At 40.9% G+C, this 23,164-nt stretch overlaps 1 protein-coding gene across 13 annotated transcripts in view; it reads right to left on the bottom strand.

Annotated features, from left to right (window-relative positions):
* Nucleotides 1-23,164, bottom strand: part of USP40 (ubiquitin specific peptidase 40) — an 81,320-nt gene that overhangs the window by 38,571 nt on the left and 19,585 nt on the right. For 12 of the 13 annotated variants that reach the window (XM_047773820.1, XM_047773804.1, XM_047773814.1 and 9 more), the window contains 8 exons: nucleotides 19,459-19,554; nucleotides 16,655-16,762; nucleotides 15,406-15,697; nucleotides 8,226-8,307; nucleotides 5,851-6,022; nucleotides 3,403-3,487; nucleotides 2,377-2,447; nucleotides 325-644 (listed from right to left, as the gene is read on the bottom strand). In XM_047773820.1, the coding sequence (XP_047629776.1) occupies nucleotides 325-644; nucleotides 2,377-2,447; nucleotides 3,403-3,487; nucleotides 5,851-6,022; nucleotides 8,226-8,307; nucleotides 15,406-15,697; nucleotides 16,655-16,762; nucleotides 19,459-19,554 (1,226 nt within the window). Of the gene's footprint in view, nucleotides 1-324; nucleotides 645-2,376; nucleotides 2,448-3,402; nucleotides 3,488-5,850; nucleotides 6,023-8,225; nucleotides 8,308-15,405; nucleotides 15,698-16,654; nucleotides 16,763-19,458; nucleotides 19,555-23,164 lie in introns of those variants that run through there. The other variant, XM_047773816.1, reaches the window with a different exon arrangement.

A 23,164-nucleotide genomic window follows, 5' to 3' on the forward strand; every position in this document is an offset into this window, starting at 1 on the left:
ATTTCAGCAATTTTCTCCGAGAATATGCCCTGTTTTATTGTAAGTGTCATATAGAATTCGTCTGAGAAGATTCTGCTTTACAGCCAACTAATCTAGACTGTATCTAGCCTATACCTATACCTCTATTATACAGTTGCCACATTTATAAAAACACCCGTTTCTCTCCAAGTTGCCTAAGAACATTCCCATTTTATAAAGAACAGAATGTTTAGAAATAAAAAGAAACACTTAACTCTTATCATTCCATGTAACATAAAACATTAGAGTTCTAAGAGACAGTACTACAAAATAACTTAAGAAAGAATTCGCTTTTCAGCAGGTTACCTGCTATCATCATTAGAATCCTGAATTAAAACTGCGCTTCCATTTCTGAGACCCTGTTCTCTGAAAGTCTTCTTCAAGTCTTCCTTGGCAAGGGCGGTCCAGCTCTCCTCACCTAGAGATGCGGTGCTGTTGATTAAGACGACCCCTTCTGGGACTGACAAGGCTTCGAACACAGTGCCTAGCTCCGCATTAGATGGGAAGACATGCGGAGATTCCACCAACTGCTGACTCTCCTCTCCTTCGCTGCTTGTGCCCAGATGAAGAACATTTAAAAGCAGAGGTTCACAGTCACTACCGGTTGGAATCTGGATTCCACCAACCTAACAAAAGCATCAAGGCAAGCATTAGCAGAGTTACATTTGCCAAAATTAAGTTGACATTGTATCGTAGTAAAAGACTCTTATAGAACAAGTCTCGTTTTTTTTTCAAGTGAAATAAAGCTCAAAAATGTCTTTTAAATATAAGAACAGGAGTTCCCGTTGTGGCTCAGTGGTTAATGTATTCAACTAGGAACCATGAGGTTGCAGGTTCGATCCCTGGCCTTGCTCAGTGGGTTAAGGATCCGGCATTGCCGTGAGCTGTGGTGTAGGTCGCAGATGCAGCTCAGATCCCGAGTTGCTGTGGCCGTGGTGCAGGCCGGCGACTACAGCTCCGATTAGACCCCTAGCCTGGGAACCTCCACATGCCAAGGTAGTGGCCCTAGAAAAGGCCTAAAGACAATAAATAAATAAATAAGAGAACAAACTTAGATTTTTCTTTGTGACCTTCTTCTTAGCCATCTTTCGCTTTTTAGGAGAGAAATGTGAATTGGAAACAGAGGTGTATGAATCCTCAGTGGTGGTAAGTATATGAGATGGACCAAGGACAGTCCACTTAGTGGTGAGGTGCTCCCTGCCCTTTTTTTGACTTAGAAAATTCAAAACAAAGACCAAAAAAACAAACCCCCCCCCCCCCAAAACGGAGTTCCCATTGTGGCTCAGTGGTTAACGAATTCGACTAGTATCCATGAGGATGTGGGTTTGATCCGTGGCCTTGCTTTGTGGGTTAAGGATCCAGTGTTGCCATCAGCTGTGGTGTAGGTGGCAGATGCGGCTCGGATCTGGAGTTGCTATGGCTGTGGTGTAGGCTGGCAGTTGTAGCTTCAATTGGACCCCTAGCCTGGGAATCTCCACATGATGCAGGGAAGGCCCTAAATAGGCAAAAGATAAAAAAAAGAAAAAAGAGAAGAGAAAATTCACTCTGCTCCATTATTCACCTCCATCCCTAATTCAGCAGATCAATCTGCCCCCTTCTGGGTCCCCAGTGAGAGTATGTAGAGTCTCCCTTGTAACACTTAGCTGAGTGTAACGACTTCACTACGACCTCTTGAAGGACAAAGACTGATTATTTACCTTTGCATCTAGCTTTTGACACACAGCCTGGCACCAGGAGGTGTTCTATAAATATCTCTTAAACATACAACAAAGATTTATGGACATGTTAACAGTTTTCTAATATCTAAGTGCTCTCACATACACTGAATAAAAGTTTATCACAATAAATTTAGGTGCAGAGGATTAAGACTCTGACTGCAATGGCTCAGGTCACTGCAGAGGTATGGGTTCAATCCTCAGCCTGGCACAGTGGGTTAAAGGATCTAGTGTTGCTACAGCTTCAGGGTAGACTGTAGGTGTGGCTCGGATTCAATCCCTGGCTTGGGAACTTCCATATGCCATGGGTGTAGCCATTAAAAAAAAAAAAAAGAGGAGTTCCCGTCGTGGCGCAGTGGTTAACGAATCTGACTAGGAACCATGAGGTTGCGGGTTCGGTCCCTGCCCTTGCTCAGTGGGTTAACGATCCGGCGTTGCCGTGAGCTGTGGTGTAGGTTGCAGACTCCGCTCGGATCCTGCGTTGCTGTGGCTCTGGCGTAGGCCGGTGGCTACAGCTCCGATTCGACCCCTAGCCTGGGAACCTCCACATGCCGCAGGAGCGGCCCAAGAAATAGCAAAAAGACAAAAAAAAAAAAAAAAAAAATCCCAAACTGCCGTGAGCATTTCTTCCACACTTGTTTACCTCCACCCCATTCCAGACAAAGATGTCTTCCCCATCAGCAATCTCAGTTTCACACAGTGTCAGGTCATCTCCTAGGAAGACGAGATTATCAGTGAAATCACTCTCATGATCATCAAAAACAATTTAACGAAAGAAAGCTGAGACACATTTGTTTGAAAAAGCATTCTTGTTAAAGAAAACTGAGGAAAAATGCAGTAGTTATGTTGGTTATATTGACATTGTTTTATTTTATTTTTACCTTTATTCCTTCTACTACACTCTTTAGTTTAATTTTCTTTTCCTGTAAGCACCTCTCCATGTCGTTACATAAGCTTGACAGCAGGAAAAGAGTTAATATCCAAGGTCAACTGTAGCTGACACTGAACAGGGGAAGGCTCACACATCAAAAGGGCCTTGCCCACCACTGATCAGCGCTACGTCTCTGGAGACCGCAAGTCTCTATGGTTCCACTTTCTCATTTATGAAAAGCGGACCAGAGAAGTTTGTGAAAATCCAACGAGATAGTTTACACGAACACTTACCTCAGTATTTAGCACCAAGCAGTCCAAGGTAGATGTTACCAATGCTACTGCTGTAATTGTTTTACTGTTATTTAAAGGAAGTACTTCCAAGCTCTTGAAGTACTTTTGTTAATTTTTGCTACAAAAATCTGAAGCTGAGAGTTGGGTAAGGAAATCAACCTATATTGAACAAGATTTAAATGGTTTCAAATCATTTTGCTCAAAAATGTGTGGTAATATAAAAAGAAACTCCCAAAGTCTTTAAAACACATTTGTTTAGGTAGAGACGCAGCCTTAATTTCAGAAAATATAAAACATTCCCACGTCAGTAAAATTTTACACTTTGTATATACTGGATACACTATAAATTGGATAAATTATTTGTTTAAAAACCAATGTGATAACCTAGATAATTAAGAAAAATAGTAGGTAGGAGGAAAGACTGGCCAAAAGTAGAAAATCACAGATGAGCCCCACAAAAATGTAAATATACAAAATCACTGCCATGATTTAATACTTATCTTACCATCAAGTGTCTGGTAAACGTGAAGTCCTGCTGGCACAAACTTGGCAATACTAAGAACCATATCTCCTTCCCAAAATTCTAACAGCTACAAAATACAAATGAAAGAAAAGAGAACAACGAAACGGAACATTTAGATCACTTTTCCAGGATAAACGAGAAGAGCACCGTGCCAGTGTACTTATGTAGCAGATACGGGAGCAAGCAAAAGGGACAATCCCCACAGAGCACCAGAAATGTGGAAAGACACATTTCACGGTTAAATAAATTAGTTAGATTCAAAGATGGTTAATCTCATTTCCATAGTGACTGAAGACTCTTGGCATACACAGAGAGCACAACCATTTAAACAACAATCATTTCTACTTAGTTTATGGGACAACCACTTTTATCAGAAGGAAAAGTGATTTGTGTGCCAGCGTAGGAACCCCTGCCCAGAAGAACAAAAATAATGTGTTTATAATTACCACTATTCAGGAAAAAGCATGCTTGAATATTCTTATTTCTCAAAAGGAATGTCTCTCACTGTAAATTTTAAAGTGGCATTACTAGCTTATTTAATAGCTTACCAGGGATTTTTGTTTGTTTTTAAAAAAACTTTTCTATACCCAAGACTCTGGGGACTGCAGCAACCTCACCAAAACATCACGTAGCAAGGTCAGGACTGTTTAGTCTCTCTCCACAATATTGCAAGGTAGTTCTCTTAAAAAGAAATGTCTTATGTACTTACCTGTGTCAACTGCACAGCCTCCTGCCAGTGGCTTAATTCTAAAATAATACAGAGTGCACTTAAAGCACCAAACAGCAAGGCATTCCCATTGGGGCTCAGGGGGTTACAAACCCAACCATTATCCACGAGGATGTGGGTTTCATCCCTGGCCTCACTCAGTGGGTTAAGGATCTGGGCTGCTGCAAGCTGCGTGGTATAGGTTACAGATGCAGCTTGGCTCTGGTGTTGCTGTGAGCTGTGGTGTAGGTTGGCAGCTGCAGCTCTGATTTGACCCCTAGTCTGGGAACTTCCATATGCTGCAGGTGCAGCCCTAAAACAAAACAAAACCCAAAAAACAAAATCCTAAAAAACTCCCCCCAAAAGCAGACCAGAGTGAATCTACACCTTGTGAAGGTGAGTAAGGTCTTTTCCATTTGAAACATCACCCTAGATGGGGTCAGATGCCCAAGTCCACCTGTATCAACATGCCAGGATTGACTCAGAAATAACCTTTTGGTGGAAAAGTTCAGAAATACTAGCCAATTTTAGAAACCCTAAGACTGACCCAACATTTACATATCATTCTAATCATCTAAAGTTAAGAGACTGTCCTGCTTTTCTCAGAAGAAACACAAAAGAAAGCTACTAATTTTGGTAATTGATAGTTTTTCAGAAAATTCACTGGTTTCCATGGGAAAAAACTTTCTATTTCCCTCCTTCTTGAGCATGAAGTAGTGTGGCGTGAAGTATAATTAAGAGGAAAGAAAGAGGAGGGAGACCAGGGCTGGCACCCCAGTTCTACTGCTAACTAGAGTCTGACCCTGGGCAAGCCTTTAATCTCTTTCAATCACTATTTCCTCATCTTTGAAATGGGGTGAGGCTGCCCTCATGAGGTTAAATAATCAAATGATACAATTTATATGAAAGCACTGAAAGTAAAACAAAGTATCTGGAGTAGGTTATTTATTTATTTATTTATTTTTCTGTCCTTTCTAGGGCCGCACCCATGGCATACGGAGGTTCCCAGGTTAGGGGTCTAATTGGAGCTCTAGCTGCCGGCCTACACCACAAACACAGCAACGCCAGATCCGAGCCAGACCTACGCCACAGTTCACGGCAATGCTGGATCCTTAACCCACTGAGCGAGGCAAAGGATTGAACCCACAACCTCAAGGTTCCTAGTCAGATCTGTCTCTGCTGCGCCACGATGGGAACTCCATGGAGTAGGTAAATTGGATAAATTATTTGGAGATGATTACGACAATGTTTCTTTCTCCAGCAGACATCTTCCTTCATTTAGGAATCTTATTAACAAACATTATTCTATACTAAAAGGCAGAAAAGTTCGGTGCTTTTATTGTTTTAGCAGCTCTTGGTTTTAGCCAACACAATTATCTCTATCTTCTTACTTCTTTAAAAAACAGTTCTCTTCCACTTATTTTTCCCCAGAAATACAATGTTTTACTTTCTCTCGCCCTATTTACTATACCAGCTTGACTCTCCCTTGAAAATGTGCTGGCAGGACTGTGTGAGTCTTGCCTGTGCAGAAAAGCTTTTCTGAAAGGCTTACGAGTCATGGGAGAACATCTGGGCCATTCCTCGAGAGAAGTGAGAGGTGCGTAGGATTTTCTTAAGCAGCTTTGAAAAATAAATAGTTGTACGCTATATAGGATTTCTGAAAAGGGGAATCAGCTTGAGATAGATGGGAATGTCTAAATGAAGAGGAAGTGAAACAATATTACCTGAAATATTGATTGTCGAAGATCTCCTAAAGTTTTTCTTTTATCAAAGGTCAAATCCCACATGCTTTCTGTTTGTGAGACTACTGGGTGCAGAGCCCCATTGAAGAAATGATAATGGGGGCCGAGGTGGAGATGCAATTCAAAACTATTGTTTGTAGAATCACATTCTGCCCTTTAAAGAGGCACAAAACCACACAAATGCTAAGTTTTTATAACATACACTTTATAACATTCAACTCAAACCTTGTTTTACAGAATAAGTTCTCTATTCCACCAAGTAACTACAATTAACACCCTTTCCTTCCATGCCCCAACTGACATCTTTCTTTTGGCATACCCATGGCATGCAGAAGTTCCCCGGCCAGGGACGGAACCTGCACCACAGCAGGGACAATGCCAGGTCTTTAACCCACTGAGTCACCAGGGAACTCCAAAATGACTTATCTTAGTTTCTCAATAGCTCTGCCACTGTGAATTCCAAGAAAAAAGGTTTTAATATACACTGTGCAATGTTACTCTGAACAAATGACCTTGAATTCTTCTAATCCTGAGATGATGATTATGAAGAAAATGCTAGAAACACGCTCCTGTATTTCTACAGGAGCAAACTTCTATTTTCTCCTTACTTCCACTAGATCCCACAGACACTCCATGAACTATTTGATGTCGGTCTCATGATCCAAGTCTACTCTCTCCAAGTCAAATGTCCTCAGCAGCAGCCTCGTGCTGGCTACAACTTGACTGAATCCACTCAGGCTGCCCTGATGCACAGTGCCAAAAACACTCTAGGCAGCCAGACCAACGGAGAGTAAGACGAGGCTATAGCACCACTCAGGTATCTAGTACAACTTGGTGAATGCGGTCGAAGACAGTGGTAGCAGAGCTCCCATGTGGCTCAGTGGGTTGAGAACCCGACTTGGTCTCTGGCCTTGCTCCGTGGGTTAAGGATCTGGAGTTGCTGTAAGCTGTGGCACAGGTCACAAATGTGGCTCGGATCCAGTGTTGCTGCAGCTGTGGCACAGGATTCCGCCCCCAGCCGAGGAACTTCCTTCCATATGCCCCAGATGTGGCCCTCAAAAGCACAGTAGCTTTTTCAATAACCACATTAAAAAGATCAGTACTGGTTGACTAAAACCCCTTAAGTTGTTTTTATTTTTAATATTAACTGCTAATCCACACCATTCATGCAGGTAGTTATTTATTTATTTATTTTTTTTTTGCACTTCAGATATTTCATTCTGAGTTTGGGAATTTTTTTGGCCACACCTTACAGCATGTGGAAGTTCTAGGCCAGGGACTGAAATGACCTATGTGTGTCACAGCTGCAGCAACACCGGATCCTTAACCTGCTGCACCATAAGGGAATTTTCTGTACTTAGTGTCTTTATAAGGCTACACCCATGGTATACAGAGGTCCCCAGGCTAGGGGTCGAATCTGTTTGGAGCTGCAGCTGCTGGTCTACACCATAGCCACAGCATCGCCAGATCTGAGCCATGTCTGGAACCTACACCACAGCTCATGGCAATGCTGGATTCTTAACCCACTGAGTGGGGGCCAGGGATCGAACCCACAACCTCATGGATACAGTCAGATTCATTACCACTAAGCCACAAAAGGAACCCCTGTTTTTATATTTTTAATGTCTTGATTTTTGTTGAGCTCTCCTTTATATCTTAATTTGCCTTTCAGTCTACCTGCTATTTTCTCCCCCTCCGCTTCAAATCAATGATAAAAATGTGGAACACATCTCTGCCACATAATCGGGTCCACAAGAGGACCATGGGAACATGCATTTCTGGAATCTAGTTCCTACCGACCCAGAGGGCAAATACAGAACCACTTCTTCAGGGTTCAAGGTTAGATCTCAAAAGAGAATGCTGAGACTATCAAGTTCTCACCAACCATCCCTTTAACAATCCATTGCAGGTTTTTGCCCCAGGCTGACACTAAGCTGAACAGTGTGTAGCCTCCACGTTTCCTTCGTTTGGTCTGCTTCTGGTCTTCTGTCACTAATGCCAGTTCTCACAACTACTTACACATGAGGGGATGTTCCTAACAGACTCCGTGCTGAGGGAATAACCTGAAAGGCCAGGATACAACGCACTTTGCACAACTACGTGCTCACAGACTCCTCCAGTTTTCCTACTTAGCGATGGCTGTTTCACAGTCACTTTCTCATTCACTCTCATGGATAAGGGCACTTGCACAGTAAAAGATACTCTCACTGTAAGAATTCGGCAGCTAATAAAAAGACAATGACATTATCTAGTTTGCTTTTTTCCTTTTTAGTTTTCATTACTGGATACTTGAGACCTAAATTACCTCCTTGTTCACCAGAAAAACCATTCCAACTCTAAAAATAAGTTAAAATTACCTTTTCATTTGTAGTTCAATGTTGGCTGCATCCATTTCATTCAGCAAATGACATGGAACCCTGTATCTTGGGTTAGCTCGAGCTGTGAACAAAATCTTTCTTTAACTTGTGTAGACTAAGTAAAATCTGGTTGCTGAGGAGGTAGCATGGGAAACTAGACAGGACTGTGCTGGAAGCTAGGAAAGCATCTACTACCTGTGTGAATATGAATTTTCTCTGCATCACCCATCTCTCTGTCTTCCCATCCGAAAAGTGAAAACATTAGAACAAGTAAAAGTTGCTCTCACTCCCCTGGGAACTCACGCACCCTGCTGCTGCTACTGCCAAATGTTCTGGACACCTTGTAGATATGCCTAGAGCTCATTACCACTAACCAGGGCCTGCAACTAGGAGTAGCCTGTGCCACCTCCCCACAGTTCCTTGCTGCTTTCGAGAGTCCAGCGACCAGGTATGGACTGTTGGCCCTACCCATTGCCTCCTTCTTCCTAAAAACACACTGAGCCTCCTGGGGATAACAGCCTGCTCACACCAAAGAAAGAGACAGCAAATATTCAAAATCCCACACCAAAAATAAATAGTATCCATCCCCCCCAAATACAAAGGGGTGCTCTTGCATAGAAGTAGCTTTACAAGACTATAGTTTGGCTTCCCTAATCTCACAGAAAAGGAAAAACATAAGCAAGATGAAGAAGATGAGAAACCAAACCCAGTTAAAGGAAGAGGAGAATTCACCTAAAGCAGTCAACAATGAAACAGACCTCTGCAGTCTGACAGACACTGAGTTCAAAAGGGAGGTAGTGAAAATATGGAAGGAATTAACGCTGACTATCAAGGAATTAAGAGAGGATATGAACAGTAATGCAGATTCCTTTAGAAAGGAACTAGAAATATAAGGAGGAACATAGAAAAATTAGAAAATTCATTTGAAGAGATGCAAACTGAGCTAAAGGCACTAAAGAGCAGAATGAATAATGCAGAGGAGCGAATTAGTGATATGGAAGATAGAATAATGGAAATCACCCAATCAGGACAGCAGACAGAAAACCAAATGAAAAAACATGAAAGCAATATAAGAGATCTATGGGATAATATAAAGTGAGCCAATCTACGAATAACAGGAATTCCAGAAGGAGAAGAAAAAGGGACTGAAAATATATTTGAAGAAGTTGTGTTTGAAAACCTTCCAAATCTAAAGAAAACTGATATGAAGACACAGGAAGCACAGAGGGCCCCAAACAAGTTGAACACAAATGGGATCACACCAAGACATATTATAATAAAAACGGCAAAAGTCCCAGCCCCAGCAATCAGACAAACAGAAGAAATAAAAGGCATCCAAATAAGAAGAGAAGAGGTAAAACTGTCAGTATATGCAGATGACATAATACTATATAGAGAAAATCCTATGGACTAAACCCAAAAACTACCGGAACTGATCAACAAATTAAGCAAAGTAGCAGGATATAAGATTAACATCCAGAAATCAGTCGCATTTCTGTATACTAACAATGAAATACTAGAAAAGAAATACAAAAATATCCTTCAAAATTGCACTCGAAAAAATCAAATACCTGGGAATACACCTGACCAAGGTGAAAGACTTACATGCTGAGAAATAGAAAACATTAATCAAGGAAATTAAAGAGGATGTAAAGAAATGGAAAAATATTCCATGCTTGTGGGTTGGAAAAACTAATATTGTAAAAATGGCCATAATACCCAAAGCAATCTACAGATGCAATGCAATCCCTAATTACCCATGACATTTTTCACAGAACTAGAACAATCCAAAAATTTATATGGAACCATAAAAGACCCAGAACTGCCAAAGTAATTCTGAGGAACAAAGCCAACCAGAGGCCTAATTCTCCCAGACTTCAGGCAATATTACAAAGCCACAGTCATCAGGACAGTGTGGTACTGGTACCAAAACAGACAGACAGACCAATGGAACAGAACAGAGAACCCAGAAATAAACCCAGACACCTATGGTCAATTAATCTTCGACAAAAGAGGCAAGAATATAAAATGAGAAAAAGACAGTCTTTTCAGCAAGTATTGTTGGGAAACCTGGACAGCCACATGTAAATCAATGACACTAGAACACACCCTCACACCATGCACAAAAATAAACTCAAAATGGCTTAAAGACTTAAATGTAAGACAAGATACCTTGTAAACTCCTGGAAGAGAACATAGGCAAAACATTCTGACATCAGCCTTACAAATGTTTTCTCAGGTCAGTCTCCCAAAGTAACAGAAATAAAAGCAAAAATAAACCAATGGGACCTCATCAAACTGACAAGCTTTTGCACAGCACAGGAAACCAAAAAGAAAAAAGACAATTTACAGAATGAGAGAAAATAATTTCAAATGATGCAACTGACAAGGGCTTAATCTCTAAAATATACAAACAACTTACACAACTTAACAGCAAAAAAGCCAACAACCCAATGGAAAAATGGGCAACAGACCTGAATAGACATTTCTCCAAAGAAAGTATACAGATGGCCAACAAGCACATGAAAAAATGCTCAACATCACTGATTAGTAGAGAAATGCAAATCAAAACTACCATGAGATACCACCTCACACCAGTCAGAATGGCCATCATGAGTAAGTCCACAAGTAACAAGCACTGGAAGGGGTGTGGAGAAAAGGGAACCCTCCTGCACTGGTGGTGGGAATGTAAGGTGGTACAACCACTATGGAGAACAGTATGGAGGTATTTTAGAAAACTAAATATAGAACTACCATATGACCCGGCAATCCCACTCTTGGGCATATATCCAGACAAAACTTTCCTTGAAAAAGACACATGCACCCCTAAGTTCACTGCAGCACTATTCACAACAGCCAAGACATGGAAACAACCCAAATGTCCATCAACAGATGACTAGATTAGGAAGATGTGGTATATATACACAATGGAATCCTACTCAGCCATAAAAAAGAACAAAATAATGACATTTGCAGCAACATGGATGGAACTAGAGACTCTCATACTGAATGAAGTAAGTCGGAAAGAGAAAGGCAAACACCATATGAGATCACTTATATCTGGAATCAGATATATGGCACAAATGAACCTTTCCACAGAATAGAAAATCATGGACTTGGAGAACAGACTTGTGGTTGCCAAGGGGGATGGGGAGGGAGTGGGACGGATTGGGAACTTGGGGTTAATAGTTGTAGACTATTGCCTTTGGAATGGATAAGCAATGAGATCCTGTTCTGTAGCACTGGAAACTGTATCTAGTCACTTATGATAATGTGAGAAAAAAGAATGTATACATGTATGTGTAACTGGGTCACCATGCTGTACAGCAGAAAATTGACAGAACACTGTAAACCAGCTATAATGAAAAAAAAATAATTATGTATATATTTAAAAAATAAATGAAACAAGTAAAAGGTAAACAGTTCTTTAAGCCAACTTAGAAGAATTCTATTTTTTCAACTCTTTTTAAATATACCTTAAAAAAAAAACAAAACCTGCTGTTTCTTTCCAGATAAACAAATGTAATAATGGGTCACTGTAAAAATTCTTTTTGTGGTTTTTCGGATTTTTTTTTTTTTTTTTTTTTTGCTTTTTATGGCCACTCGTGAAGCATGTGGAAGTTCCCAGGCTAAGGGTCAAATCAGAGCTGCAGCTGCCTGCCTACACCACAGCCACAACAATGTAGGATCCGAGCTGTTGTCTGCGACCTACACCAAGCTCATGGCAATGCTGGATCCTTAACCTACTGAGTGAGGCCAGGGGTCAAACCCGAATCCTCATGGATACTAGTTAGGTTTGTAACCTGTTGAGCCACAATGGGAACCCCAGTCACTGTAAAAATTCTGGAAATGATTTTTTGTGTGTGTGTCTTTTTAGGGCCACACCTGCCACACATGGAGGTTCCCAGGCTAGGGGTCAAATCAGAGCTATAGATGCTGGCCTATACCACAGCCACAGCAACTCCAGATCCAAGCTGTGTCTTCGACCTATACCACAGTTCACTGCAACACCAGATCCTTAACCCAATAAGCGAGGCCAGGGATGGAACCTGGGTCCTCATGGATGCTAGTCAGATTCATTTCCACCGAGCCATGATGGGAACTCCAGAATTCTGGGAATGATTTTTTTAAATGTAAAAGAAATAAATATTACCTGTAATCCCACACCTAGGAGACACTGTGAAAGATCTGATACACACACACACACACACACACACACACACACACACACACTTCTGGTCCTTTTTCTACTCCTACACAATGTTTCTGTACACACACACACACACACACACACACACACACAACCTCACTTATTTAAAGCAACTAGGATTACAGGATTATAGCCAACAAATCTGTTACTTGCTTTTTCATTTCATATGTTGTGTCTTTTTCCAAAGCTTTAAATAACTGCATAGTATTCTATTCTATACATAGCATAATTAATCTAATCAATTCTTTCCTATTACACGCTTAAGTGATTTCCAGTTAGTCATTATTAAATAATGGGGGTAACTAACATCTTTGGACATAAATATTTATATACAGTTCTGATTATTTCAAGACAAATTTGTAGACACAGAATTACTGGCTTAAGGTTTTAAAATACATACAACCAAGTTCGTTGTATTATGCTATACACCTACCAAATGTAGAGGAAGTGCCAACTGTTGAGAACCAGATTAACAGAAATATCTGACTCTGTAGGAAAAAAGCCATCTCTCAGTGCTGTTATGATTCATGTTTTTTGATGAAAAAAAATTTTTATGCAGTTTATTGGACGTTCCTATTTCTTCTTTTGCACATTAATCATTTATATCCTTTCCCAAATTTACTCCTGAGCACAAGTGAATAATGTAAGAGCACTCTACAGATGGGGCAATCAATCTGCCATGTTTTACTATTTTCACACTAGCTTGTCATTTGCCTTTTGGTATTGTGTAAGGTTTATATCACTTTTCCTTAAATTGTTTTGGTTGCTTTTATGCTTAGAAAGGTCTCCTCTAACTTAACACCAGAAAAATATTTATATTGTATTCATTTTAAGGCTTTTTTACATAAACATTAAAGGAACTAGAATTTTATTCGAGTGATAAATATAATCACTTAATTGTACTAATTGCTAATTTGCGTGATTAGCAATTAACCCACTTCCCAGGTGTCTTTATTAATTCATTTTCCCCTTATTTATATGAAAAGCTACCTTTTCATGGTTAAAATCTTAGAAATACAGAGCTCAATTTCTGGACTTACTGCAACAATGATCTACCTCTTTGTAAGAGCACTACACTGTCTTAGTTGCTATAGCATTATAAATATATTTTTACTGTTAAAATAAATTTTCCTTGAGTAGTCTCCTATTCACTTTTCATTAATTTATCTCTCTAGATGAATATGAGAATCATTTTGCCAAGTTCCATCCCTTTATACCCTAAAAAAGTCCATCAAGATTTTGGCTGGATCTTTATTCAATTATCTTTGTCTTTTTAGGGCCGCACCCACGGCACATGGAGGTTCCCAGGCTAGGGGTGGAATTGGAGCTGTAGCTGCTGGCGTACACCACAGCAACACTAGTTCCGAGCCACATCTGTGACCTATAACTCAGCTCGCAGCAATGCTGGATCCTTAACCCACTGAGCAAGGCCAAGGATCAAACCTGTAACCTCATGGTTCCTAGTCGGATTCATTTCCACTGCGCCACGACGGGAACTCCCTTTATTCAATTCTTAAGCTAACTGGAAAATTGCCATTTAATACATATTCCAATTATGTACATACTAATATTGTTCGATTCAGTGAAGAAGACAATATGCCTTCTGAAGAAATGTGTATTTCTGCAACTGTGAATTCAGCTCCCCAATATTTTTATCACAACTATCACCATATTTCTCCCCTCAGAAAAAAACAAAGCCCTTTCTCATTAACAGAACAGCTATGTAACTGTTTCAGATCCAGAGAGTTAATTTCCTTTGATTCTGCTTTTTTTCTTATTCTTCATAAAATGATCATTATTCTCATTCTCTAAGAATAGTATCCTCATTTCTAATTGTAGATGTGTCTCGATCTAAAGAGCTTTCCCAGTTAGGATTTTTTACTTTTGCACAGATTTGGGGACATGACCAAAAAGTCTTACAGACTGATTCATGGTAGTAGCTTCAACTCAAAAATTTAATCATTGGGAGTCTCAGTGTTAAATAAACCTCCATGGTATGAGGACTCAGAAGATTCAACCAAGAGGGCTTCGGAGATATTTCAATTTGCTCAGAGACTTATTACCTTGAGGGAAAGGAAAAAAGAAAATAAAATAAAAGGGAAGACATGAAAATAAGACCAAGACCACCTACAACTCAAAGACAACACACGGCTGAACAACAAAGCCAAGCCCAAGCAGAGGGCAAGCATGTCTCCCATACAAGAAAACATGACCTGAGAAAGTGCAATTTTGAAAATCTAACTATGGCCTCCTGTTGTGAAAGGGGAAAAAATAGAAATGTATAATCTTTATAAGATGAAAAACTGTTAAATTTCTTCTGGTTTTTTTTTTTTTTTTTTGGTCTTTTTGTCTTTGCAGGGCCGCACTTGCAGCATATGGAGATTCCCAGGCTAGGGGTCAAATTGGAGCTGTAGCCACTGGCCTAACACCACAGCCACAGCAATGTGGGATCTGAGCCACATCTTTGACCTACACCACAGTTCATGACAATGCCAGATCCTTAACCCACTAGACGAGGCCAAGGATCGAACCCACGTTCTCATGGATGCTAGTCTTCTGGTATATTTCTTATTGTTAACTTGAAAATATTTAAAAATATCCCAAGAGTAAACCTTCTAAAAGGGTAAAATTTCAGAGTTCCTGTTGTGGTGCAGCAGAAACAAATCAGACTAGGAACCATGAGGTTGCAGGTTCGATCCCTAGCCTTGCCCAGTGGGTTAAGGATCTGGTGTTGCCGTGAGCTGTGGTGTAGGTCACAGATGCAGCTCGGATCTGGTGTTGCTGTGGCTGTGGCGAGGACAGGCAGCTGTAGCTCTGACTGGACTCCCAGCCTGGGAACCTCCATATGCTGCAGGTGCAGCCCTAAAAAGCAAAAATAAATAAATAAATAAAAGGGCAGAATTTCAAATAGCATTCAGTATTTGCCTTCTAAAGTCATCAATTTAAATAGGAACATTTCTCTTTCCTTACCTTCAGGGGGTCTCTGCAACTGGGATTTCCGATAAAACAACATGTAGGCACTTTCTTTACCCTGAAATTGCTGTTCAATATCCTTTTCCTTGATTGGCTGGACTTTGGCATCATTTATATCAAACCAGTGGGGACAGGAGGGTCTATCGTTTAAACCTGGGGACTCTGAAGTACTTGTCTGTTGATCACTCCTTTGGAAATCAGACTCAGCCTGGAGAGAACGGTCCTTCAACAGACTCACTGTTCTTTCATCTGAACTGAGCTGAAACATCTGAGAGTGAAGCTGTAAGAACTACACAGAAACAAAAAACAAACATTGGCTTAATGAAAAAAATTTTAATTAGACATGATTAAAAAACGCTTTCTCTTCCTTTCTGTGATAAGATATTTTACCTTCACTTTTATTTTTGGCCTGGCTAGCTAAGAGGGAAAAAAAAGTTCATGTGGGCCGTAATAAAACATTCAATAAAAACTAAAGGGCTTTTTGTTAAATAGCCTAGGAGGTACAGCAAGGGGAAAACCTACCACGACACGATCTTAAATATATTTTTCTTTATTTACTTATTTATTCATCCATCTTTGGCTGCTCTGCGGCATATAGTGCTCCCAGGTCACGGATCAGATCTGAGCCGCAGTTGTGACCAAAGTTGCAGCTGTAGCAATGCTGCATCCTGAACCCACTGTGCTGGGCCAGGGATCAAACCTGCGTCCCAGTGCTCCTAAGACGCTGCATATAGAAAATACATGGGAGGTACGTGTAACATTCGCTTAGCTCATCAATCAAGACAGAAAGGTGACTCTCTTGCTTCTACAAGAAACAGCTCCAAAATATTTTACTAAGTGTTCTGTTGCTTTGTTTTTCTCTCTCATTTCTGGCAGTACCAGTTTTTGTACCTAATTTTACAGCCAAGGAAACCAGATGGCCAAGTTTACTAGAACTGTGTGTAAAACACAGACCAACTGAAATCTGGGTGAATTCCCTAAGATGATAAGCTCTAAGATATAAACTCTGTGACATTTTATGCTTCTATGATTAAAAGCCCTTCCCCTATTCTTTTTTGCTTCCTTCTTTATTCTACAATAACTTACTTAGTACTTGAGTAACTTAACTGAATTCTAACCATTAAACAAAAATACTGATTATATTACCACCTAATTTAAATTTCATTCTGCAAAGAAGTTCACACGACCATTGGTCATAGTAAAATTTCTTGGAACTAGGACTTCCTACAAGGATTTCATGAATTACCTTTCGCAGTGGTCCATACTGTTTTCTGTACTTCTTATTCCAAGACACTCCTTTCTTTTTCAAGAGTTTCTGGCCCAGCTGATCAACGGGAATTTGATTACTCTCCTCCTTATGAAATAAACAGGAAGTCATTTAAGAAAATATGGTAAGATATAACTCCAACACTCAGGAGTTCAAAGGGACCAACAGGATTAATTACCTGTGCCTGTATCAGCAAACATATTAAGTGGATTAACAACAATTATTTCAAAATAAAATTTTTTTAAAAAAACAGATTATGCCTAATTTAGAAAACTTGAATTTTGCCCACTTTCCCATGCAGCAAAATTAAACATTTCAAAGACAACACACAGAATGGCAGAAAATATTTGCAAATGAAGCAACTAACAAGGGATTAATCTCTAAAATATATAAATACCTCCTGTAGTTCAATACCCGAAAATACAAACAACCCCATCAAAAAATGGGCAGATCTAAACAGAGAATTCTCCAAAGAAGACATACAGATGGCCAAAAAAACACATGAAAAGATGTACAGGATCACTAAATATTAGAGAAATGCAAGTCAAAACTACTATTAAGTACCACCTTACACCAGCCAGAATGGCCATTATCAAAAAATCTACAAACAATAAATGCTGGAGAGGGTGTGGAGAAAAGGGAACCCTCTTACACTGTTGGTGGGAAAGTAAATTGGTGCAACCCACTATGGAAGACATTATTACGGAGATTCCTCAAAAAACTAAAAATAGAATTTGCTTTTGACCCAGCAATCCCACTCCTGGGCATCTATCCAGATAAAACCATGACTCAAAGGGATACATGTACCCCAATATTCACATGGAAGCAATCTAAATGTCCACTGACAGAAAAGTGGATAAAGATGTGGTACAAACACGCAATGGAATATTACTCGGCCATGAAAAGGAATGAAATGATGGCATTTGCAGCAACTTGGATGGACCCAGAAATTATCATGCTAATTGAAGTCAGACAGTGAGACACAAATGTCATATGCTATCACTTACAGGTGGAATCTAAAAAAAGGATACAATGAATTTCTCTGCAGAACAGAAACTGAGTCTCAGACTTTGAAAAACTTAAGGTTACCAAAAGGACAGGTTCCGGGGTTGAGGGGAGGGATGGGCTGGTGGTTTGGGATGGAAATGTAAAACTGGTTTGTGATGATGGTTGTCCAACTATAAATATAATAAAATTCACCGAGTTTAAAATAAAAAGTTTAAACATTTCAAGAACAATATCCAAAGAGTTTTCTAAGATTGGTAAATTCCTGATATTATGTGGGATTTTGGATGAAATACTTGGAGTTCCTGTTGTGACTCAGGTGGGTAACGAACCTGACCAGTATGCATGAGGATTCAGGTTCAATCCCTGGCCTCGCTCAGTAGGTTAAGGATCTGGCATTGCTGTGAGCTGTGGTGTAGGTCGCAGATGCAGCTTGGATCCTGAGCTATTGTGGCTATGGTGTAGGCCAGCAGCTGTACCTCCAATTCAACCCCTAGCCTGGGAACTTCCATGCGCTGCAGGTGTGGTCCTAAAAAGCAAAAAACACACAAAAAAAGAAATACTCAAGCACAAAAAAAAAAAGGACTGTGTGAAGAATAAATAAGTTCTAAAAGAGTAAGAAGTGACTGTTATGGGGTAAAATGTGTTCCTCTATGACCAAAATCCCTAATATTCAAAGTTTCAACTGTGACCATGCATGGACAGGGCCCTGAAAGAAGTGCTTAAGTTAAAGTGAGGCCTTTAGGTAGGCCCTTATTCAATGTGACTGGTGTCCTTGTAAGAGGAAACCTGGACCCAAAGAGGCATCAGCGCTGCGCATGTACAGAGGAAAGGCCACGTGAGGACACAGCAAGAAGGCAGCTGTCTCAAGGCCTCAGAAGACATCTTGGTCTGGATTTCCAGTCTTCAGAACTGGGAGAAAATAAATTTCAGTTATTTAAGACGCCTAGTCTGTGGAGTTTTGTTATGGCAGCCCTAGCTGACTAATACAGTGGCCACAGCCCAGTAGTCAGCCTGGGTCCCAGTAAAGAATTGAGAAAAAACATTTATTAAGAATGAATGAGGACGGAATTCCGTTGTGGTGCAGTGGAAACAATCTGACTAGCATCTGTGAGGACACGGGTTCAATCCCTGACCTTGCTCAGTGAGTTAAGGATCCAGTGTTGCCATGAGCTGTGGTGTAGGTTGCAGACGTGGCTCAGATCCTGCATTGCTGCGGCTGTGGTGTAGGCCAGCAGCTGTAGCTGATTTGACCCCTAGTCTGGGAACCTCCATATGCCATCCGTAAGGCCCTAAAAAAGCAAAAAAGAAAAAAAAGAATGAAAAAAGGGATATAACTTCAGGTCCTACAAATATTTAAAGGATACTATGTGAAAACAATAAATTCCAAAATAGTATATAAAGTAAATTCCAATTCTATTTCAAATGAAATTAATAATACCCCCAAACATGAAACCTAATCCCAATGTATGTATATAAATACAATGAAAACAGAATGCAAAAAAAAATATGCCGAAGTATTAACAATGACTGGACATTTGGTTTCCTTAAGCTTGTTATTTTCTTTACATATTTTCTAGTTCCCCTCCCTCAAGATTTCTACCATTAATACGTATTTCTTTTATAACCAGAAAGTCTCCAATAAAAAAAATTTTTTTTAGACATAGAAAATGTCCCAAAGGAAAAAAAAGATATGAATAGTAACAGTATCACTTCTACCAACTAGATCATATATCTGATACACATACACACACAATATAAACATACACTCTCTCTACCTGTAATAAGATTGCTTTTAGAATCATCAATGGATCATCAATCTCTTCTTCACTCTGGAGATCTTCTAAATTCACATCTGGGCTACTTTTGTCCTCCTAAAAAGAAAAACAATAAAAATAATTTCTATCACTAATCCCTTAAAAGGTAATGAACAAAACAGGAATGTCTGTGCTGTGGAGGTTTCAAGATAGAGAAATGATGTTAAAAATAAAAAAAACCATAATAATTGGTATATGCTTTGGAATCAGGCAGCCTGGCTCTGAAATTCAACTCTGGTTGGATAATCCTGGATAAATCACTTAGTCTCTCTAGCACGATACACACAATGGACTCCAACCTTCCCCACAAAGTACTACTCCAGCTGCATCCTCAATTTTGATGTATTGTGTTTTCATTATCATTCAGTTCAAAATATTTTCTGGTCTCCACCCAATTTACTTTGTTGGCCTAATAAAATCACTCACTTGCGTTGGCCTAACAAAATCCTACCCATCTCGGAGTTCCCATCGTGGCGCAGTGGAAACAAATCCGACTGGGAACCATGCGGTTGCGGGTTGGATCCCTGGCCTTGTTCAGTGGGTTAAGGATCTGGCGTGGCTGTGAGCTGTGCTGTAGGTTGCAGATGTGGCTCAGATCTGGTGTTGCTGTGGCTGTGGCATAGGCCGGCAGCTACAGCTCCAATTAGACCCCTAGCCTGGGAACCTCCATGTGCCGTGGGTGCGGCCCTAAAAAGACAAAAGACAAAAAAAAAATCCTACTCATCTCTGCAAGCTCAGCTTTAAACACTCCCTCCTACTTCCTGTTCACCCAAGTTTTTCACCTCATTTAAAAAAATTAATTTTTTTTGCTTTGTAGGGTCACACCCACAGCATATTGAGGTTCTCAGGCTAGGAGTCCAATCAGAGCTATAGCTGCCAGCCTGCACCACAGCCATAGCCACTCTGGACCTGAGCCGAGTCTGCGACCTACACCACAGCTTACGGCAACGCCAGATCTTCGACCCACTGAACTAGGCCAGGGATTGAATGCACAACCTCAGGGTTCCTAGTCGGATTAGTTTCTGCTGCGCCACGATGGGAACTCCTTTCACCTCACTTTTGAAGTTACCTGAGAACATGTCAAAATTCCCTGATAAGGTACTTTTATTGATTTTTCCCCCCATGTATGCCACCTTGCAAAAGTATTTTAAATTGGCATAGAATCATAAACACAAATAGACCTAAATAGTGAACACAAGGCAAAAATAATTAAGAAACGGAAGAATATGGCAGACGAAATACAATCATCCTGCTATAAAATCACTAAAAGTGCTAAATAAAGTAAAATACAATACAATAAAACAAAGTATCTTCTTTTTTTTGGCCATGCCCACAGCATGCAGAAGTTCCCTGGCCAGGGATCGAACCCACACCAAGGCAGTGACAACGGTGGATCCTTAACCTGCTGAGGCACCGGGGAACTCCTCTTTTTGAACATATGCTGAACTAGCACGACAGTATCAGGAAAATTCTCAGAGGACAAGGGAAATGGCAGTCCAAGGGAGAAATCCAGAGTTGAGGCCTCCAGCTGCCCATACTTGCTGACACACAGCTTCCACTCTGATGTTCACACAGGACGGGGCCTGGGAGACAAAGGATAAGGACCCGCCTCAAGTCGGGAGGTGAATGACTGGCTTTCTAAACAACTACTTCCCCAACTCTGACCCCACCTGGGTGTCCTTCAATTCAATTCTGACACTAAGGCTGCTAGGTCCCAGGAGACTGCCCCACTTCAGACACCAGTTGCAAATGGGGTTCCTAGGCTCCCTGCACTTCTGCCTGGCTGATTACAAATCCTACAAGCTCTACTTAGGTACGATAACTTCCTAGAACAGCTCATAGAACTCAGCTTAGACTGGGGACTCTGGTTAATTCCAAAGGACACAAATGAACAGCCAGGTCAAGGAACACAGAGTGAGGTTGGGAAATGTCCCGAGTGCAGAAGCCTCTGTCCCTGTGGAGCTGGAGTGACCACCTTCCCCACACATGGACGTGTTCACCTAACTGCAAGCTCCCTTACACCTCTTCTTTTTTTTTTCTTTTTTGGCCACCCCACAGCACATGGAGTTCCTAGACTAGGGATCAGATCCAAGCCACAGTTGCGACCTATGCCACAGTTTCGGCAACACTGGATCCTTAAGCCACTGTGCCGGGACTAGGAATCAAACCTGCATCCCACAGCTTCAGACATGTTGCCAATCCCAGTGCACCACACTGGGAACTCTGCTTAAACCCCTTCTTCCAGAGTATTTATCAAAGTTTCACTATGCAGATCTGACAGATTCAACCACTGGCCTTTGGTGACCCAACTCAATTTCCAGACCCTGGCCTCTCCCCAGATCAGCTAAGGCTGAAAGTTCCAACCCTCTAATCATGTGACTGGTTCCTCTGGTGACCAGCCCTCATCCTGCAGGTAACCTCATTAGCATAAACTCAGTACGGTTGAAAGGGGTTCATTATGAACAAGAAAAGACATGTGTATCACTCAGGAAATTTCAAGGAGCTCTATGCCAAGAACTAGGGGCAAATATCAAACACGTAATTTGTATTTAACCACAAAGATAGACTCCCCGCAAAGTGAGGAACCTGAAAGGCCTACACTCTCAATATAAGCATGACCTACAAAAGAATTCCACCCACAATAAAGGACAATGAGGAACTGGCTTGCTTTGACTTTGATACTCGATGAAGACAGAAAAACATTTCCTCTAATAATCTGTAATCACAAGTACATCTTCATGTGGGTTTGTGGTCCAAATTCACACTACTTGTATGACTCTAAAACCACTAAGTCTCGATCTTATTTTAAAGATATTAAAGGTTGGAAGAGATGCCAGGCATATAGTAGAAACAAACACACATCTTTCTTGGAGGAAGGTACTTTCATCCTAGGCTTCAAATTATTCTTTTTTTTTTTCTGCCCTTTATCCTTTGAGGGCCGTACCCTTGGCATATGGAGATTCCCAGGCTAGGGGTCTGATCGGAGCTGCAGCTGCTGGCCTACACCACAGCCACCGCAACACCAGATCTGAGCCACGTCTGCGACCTACACCACAGCTCATGGCAACACCGGATCCTTAACCCACTGAGGGAGGCCAGGGATCCAACCCGCAACCTCATGGTTCCTAGTCGGATTTGTTTCCATTGCACCATGATGGGAACTCCCAAATTATTCTTATAAACTGTGTTCTTAAAAAAGCAACCAGCCAACCAGGCCTACATCTAAAATAACAAAATCACAAGGAAGTAGAATCAGCAGATACTCCAATCAGACCCACGAAGTCTTCAGATACTGCAATTATCAGACAGAGAATAATAAAATAGTATGTTCAATATGTTTAAAGACATTCATGATTAAGGAACAAGGGATTTTTTAAATGGCAGGAAGGGAGAGGCAGGCTGGCATTGACCAGGCTGTGACATGCTGGTGCAGGTGGCACATGGGCTGGCCATAGCTCTTCTGTACACTGTCCCCGTCCAGTCTTGGTCCTGTGAAGACAGGCTGGCTAGCAGACACCAGTCGAGGTAATGTCAACCATCAGAAGCACAAGGCCCCCCCACTGGCGCCCGAAGCAGAAGGCAGAGGCAGGCTCCTCTTTCCAGCCAGATCTGGTCACATTCTGAATAGTTAGCAGCTGCCAGGCTAGAGGGAAGAGATCGCCTTCTA

This window comes from Phacochoerus africanus, chromosome 3 (assembly GCF_016906955.1).
Source record: "Phacochoerus africanus isolate WHEZ1 chromosome 3, ROS_Pafr_v1, whole genome shotgun sequence".
Lineage (NCBI taxonomy): Eukaryota > Metazoa > Chordata > Mammalia > Artiodactyla > Suidae > Phacochoerus > Phacochoerus africanus.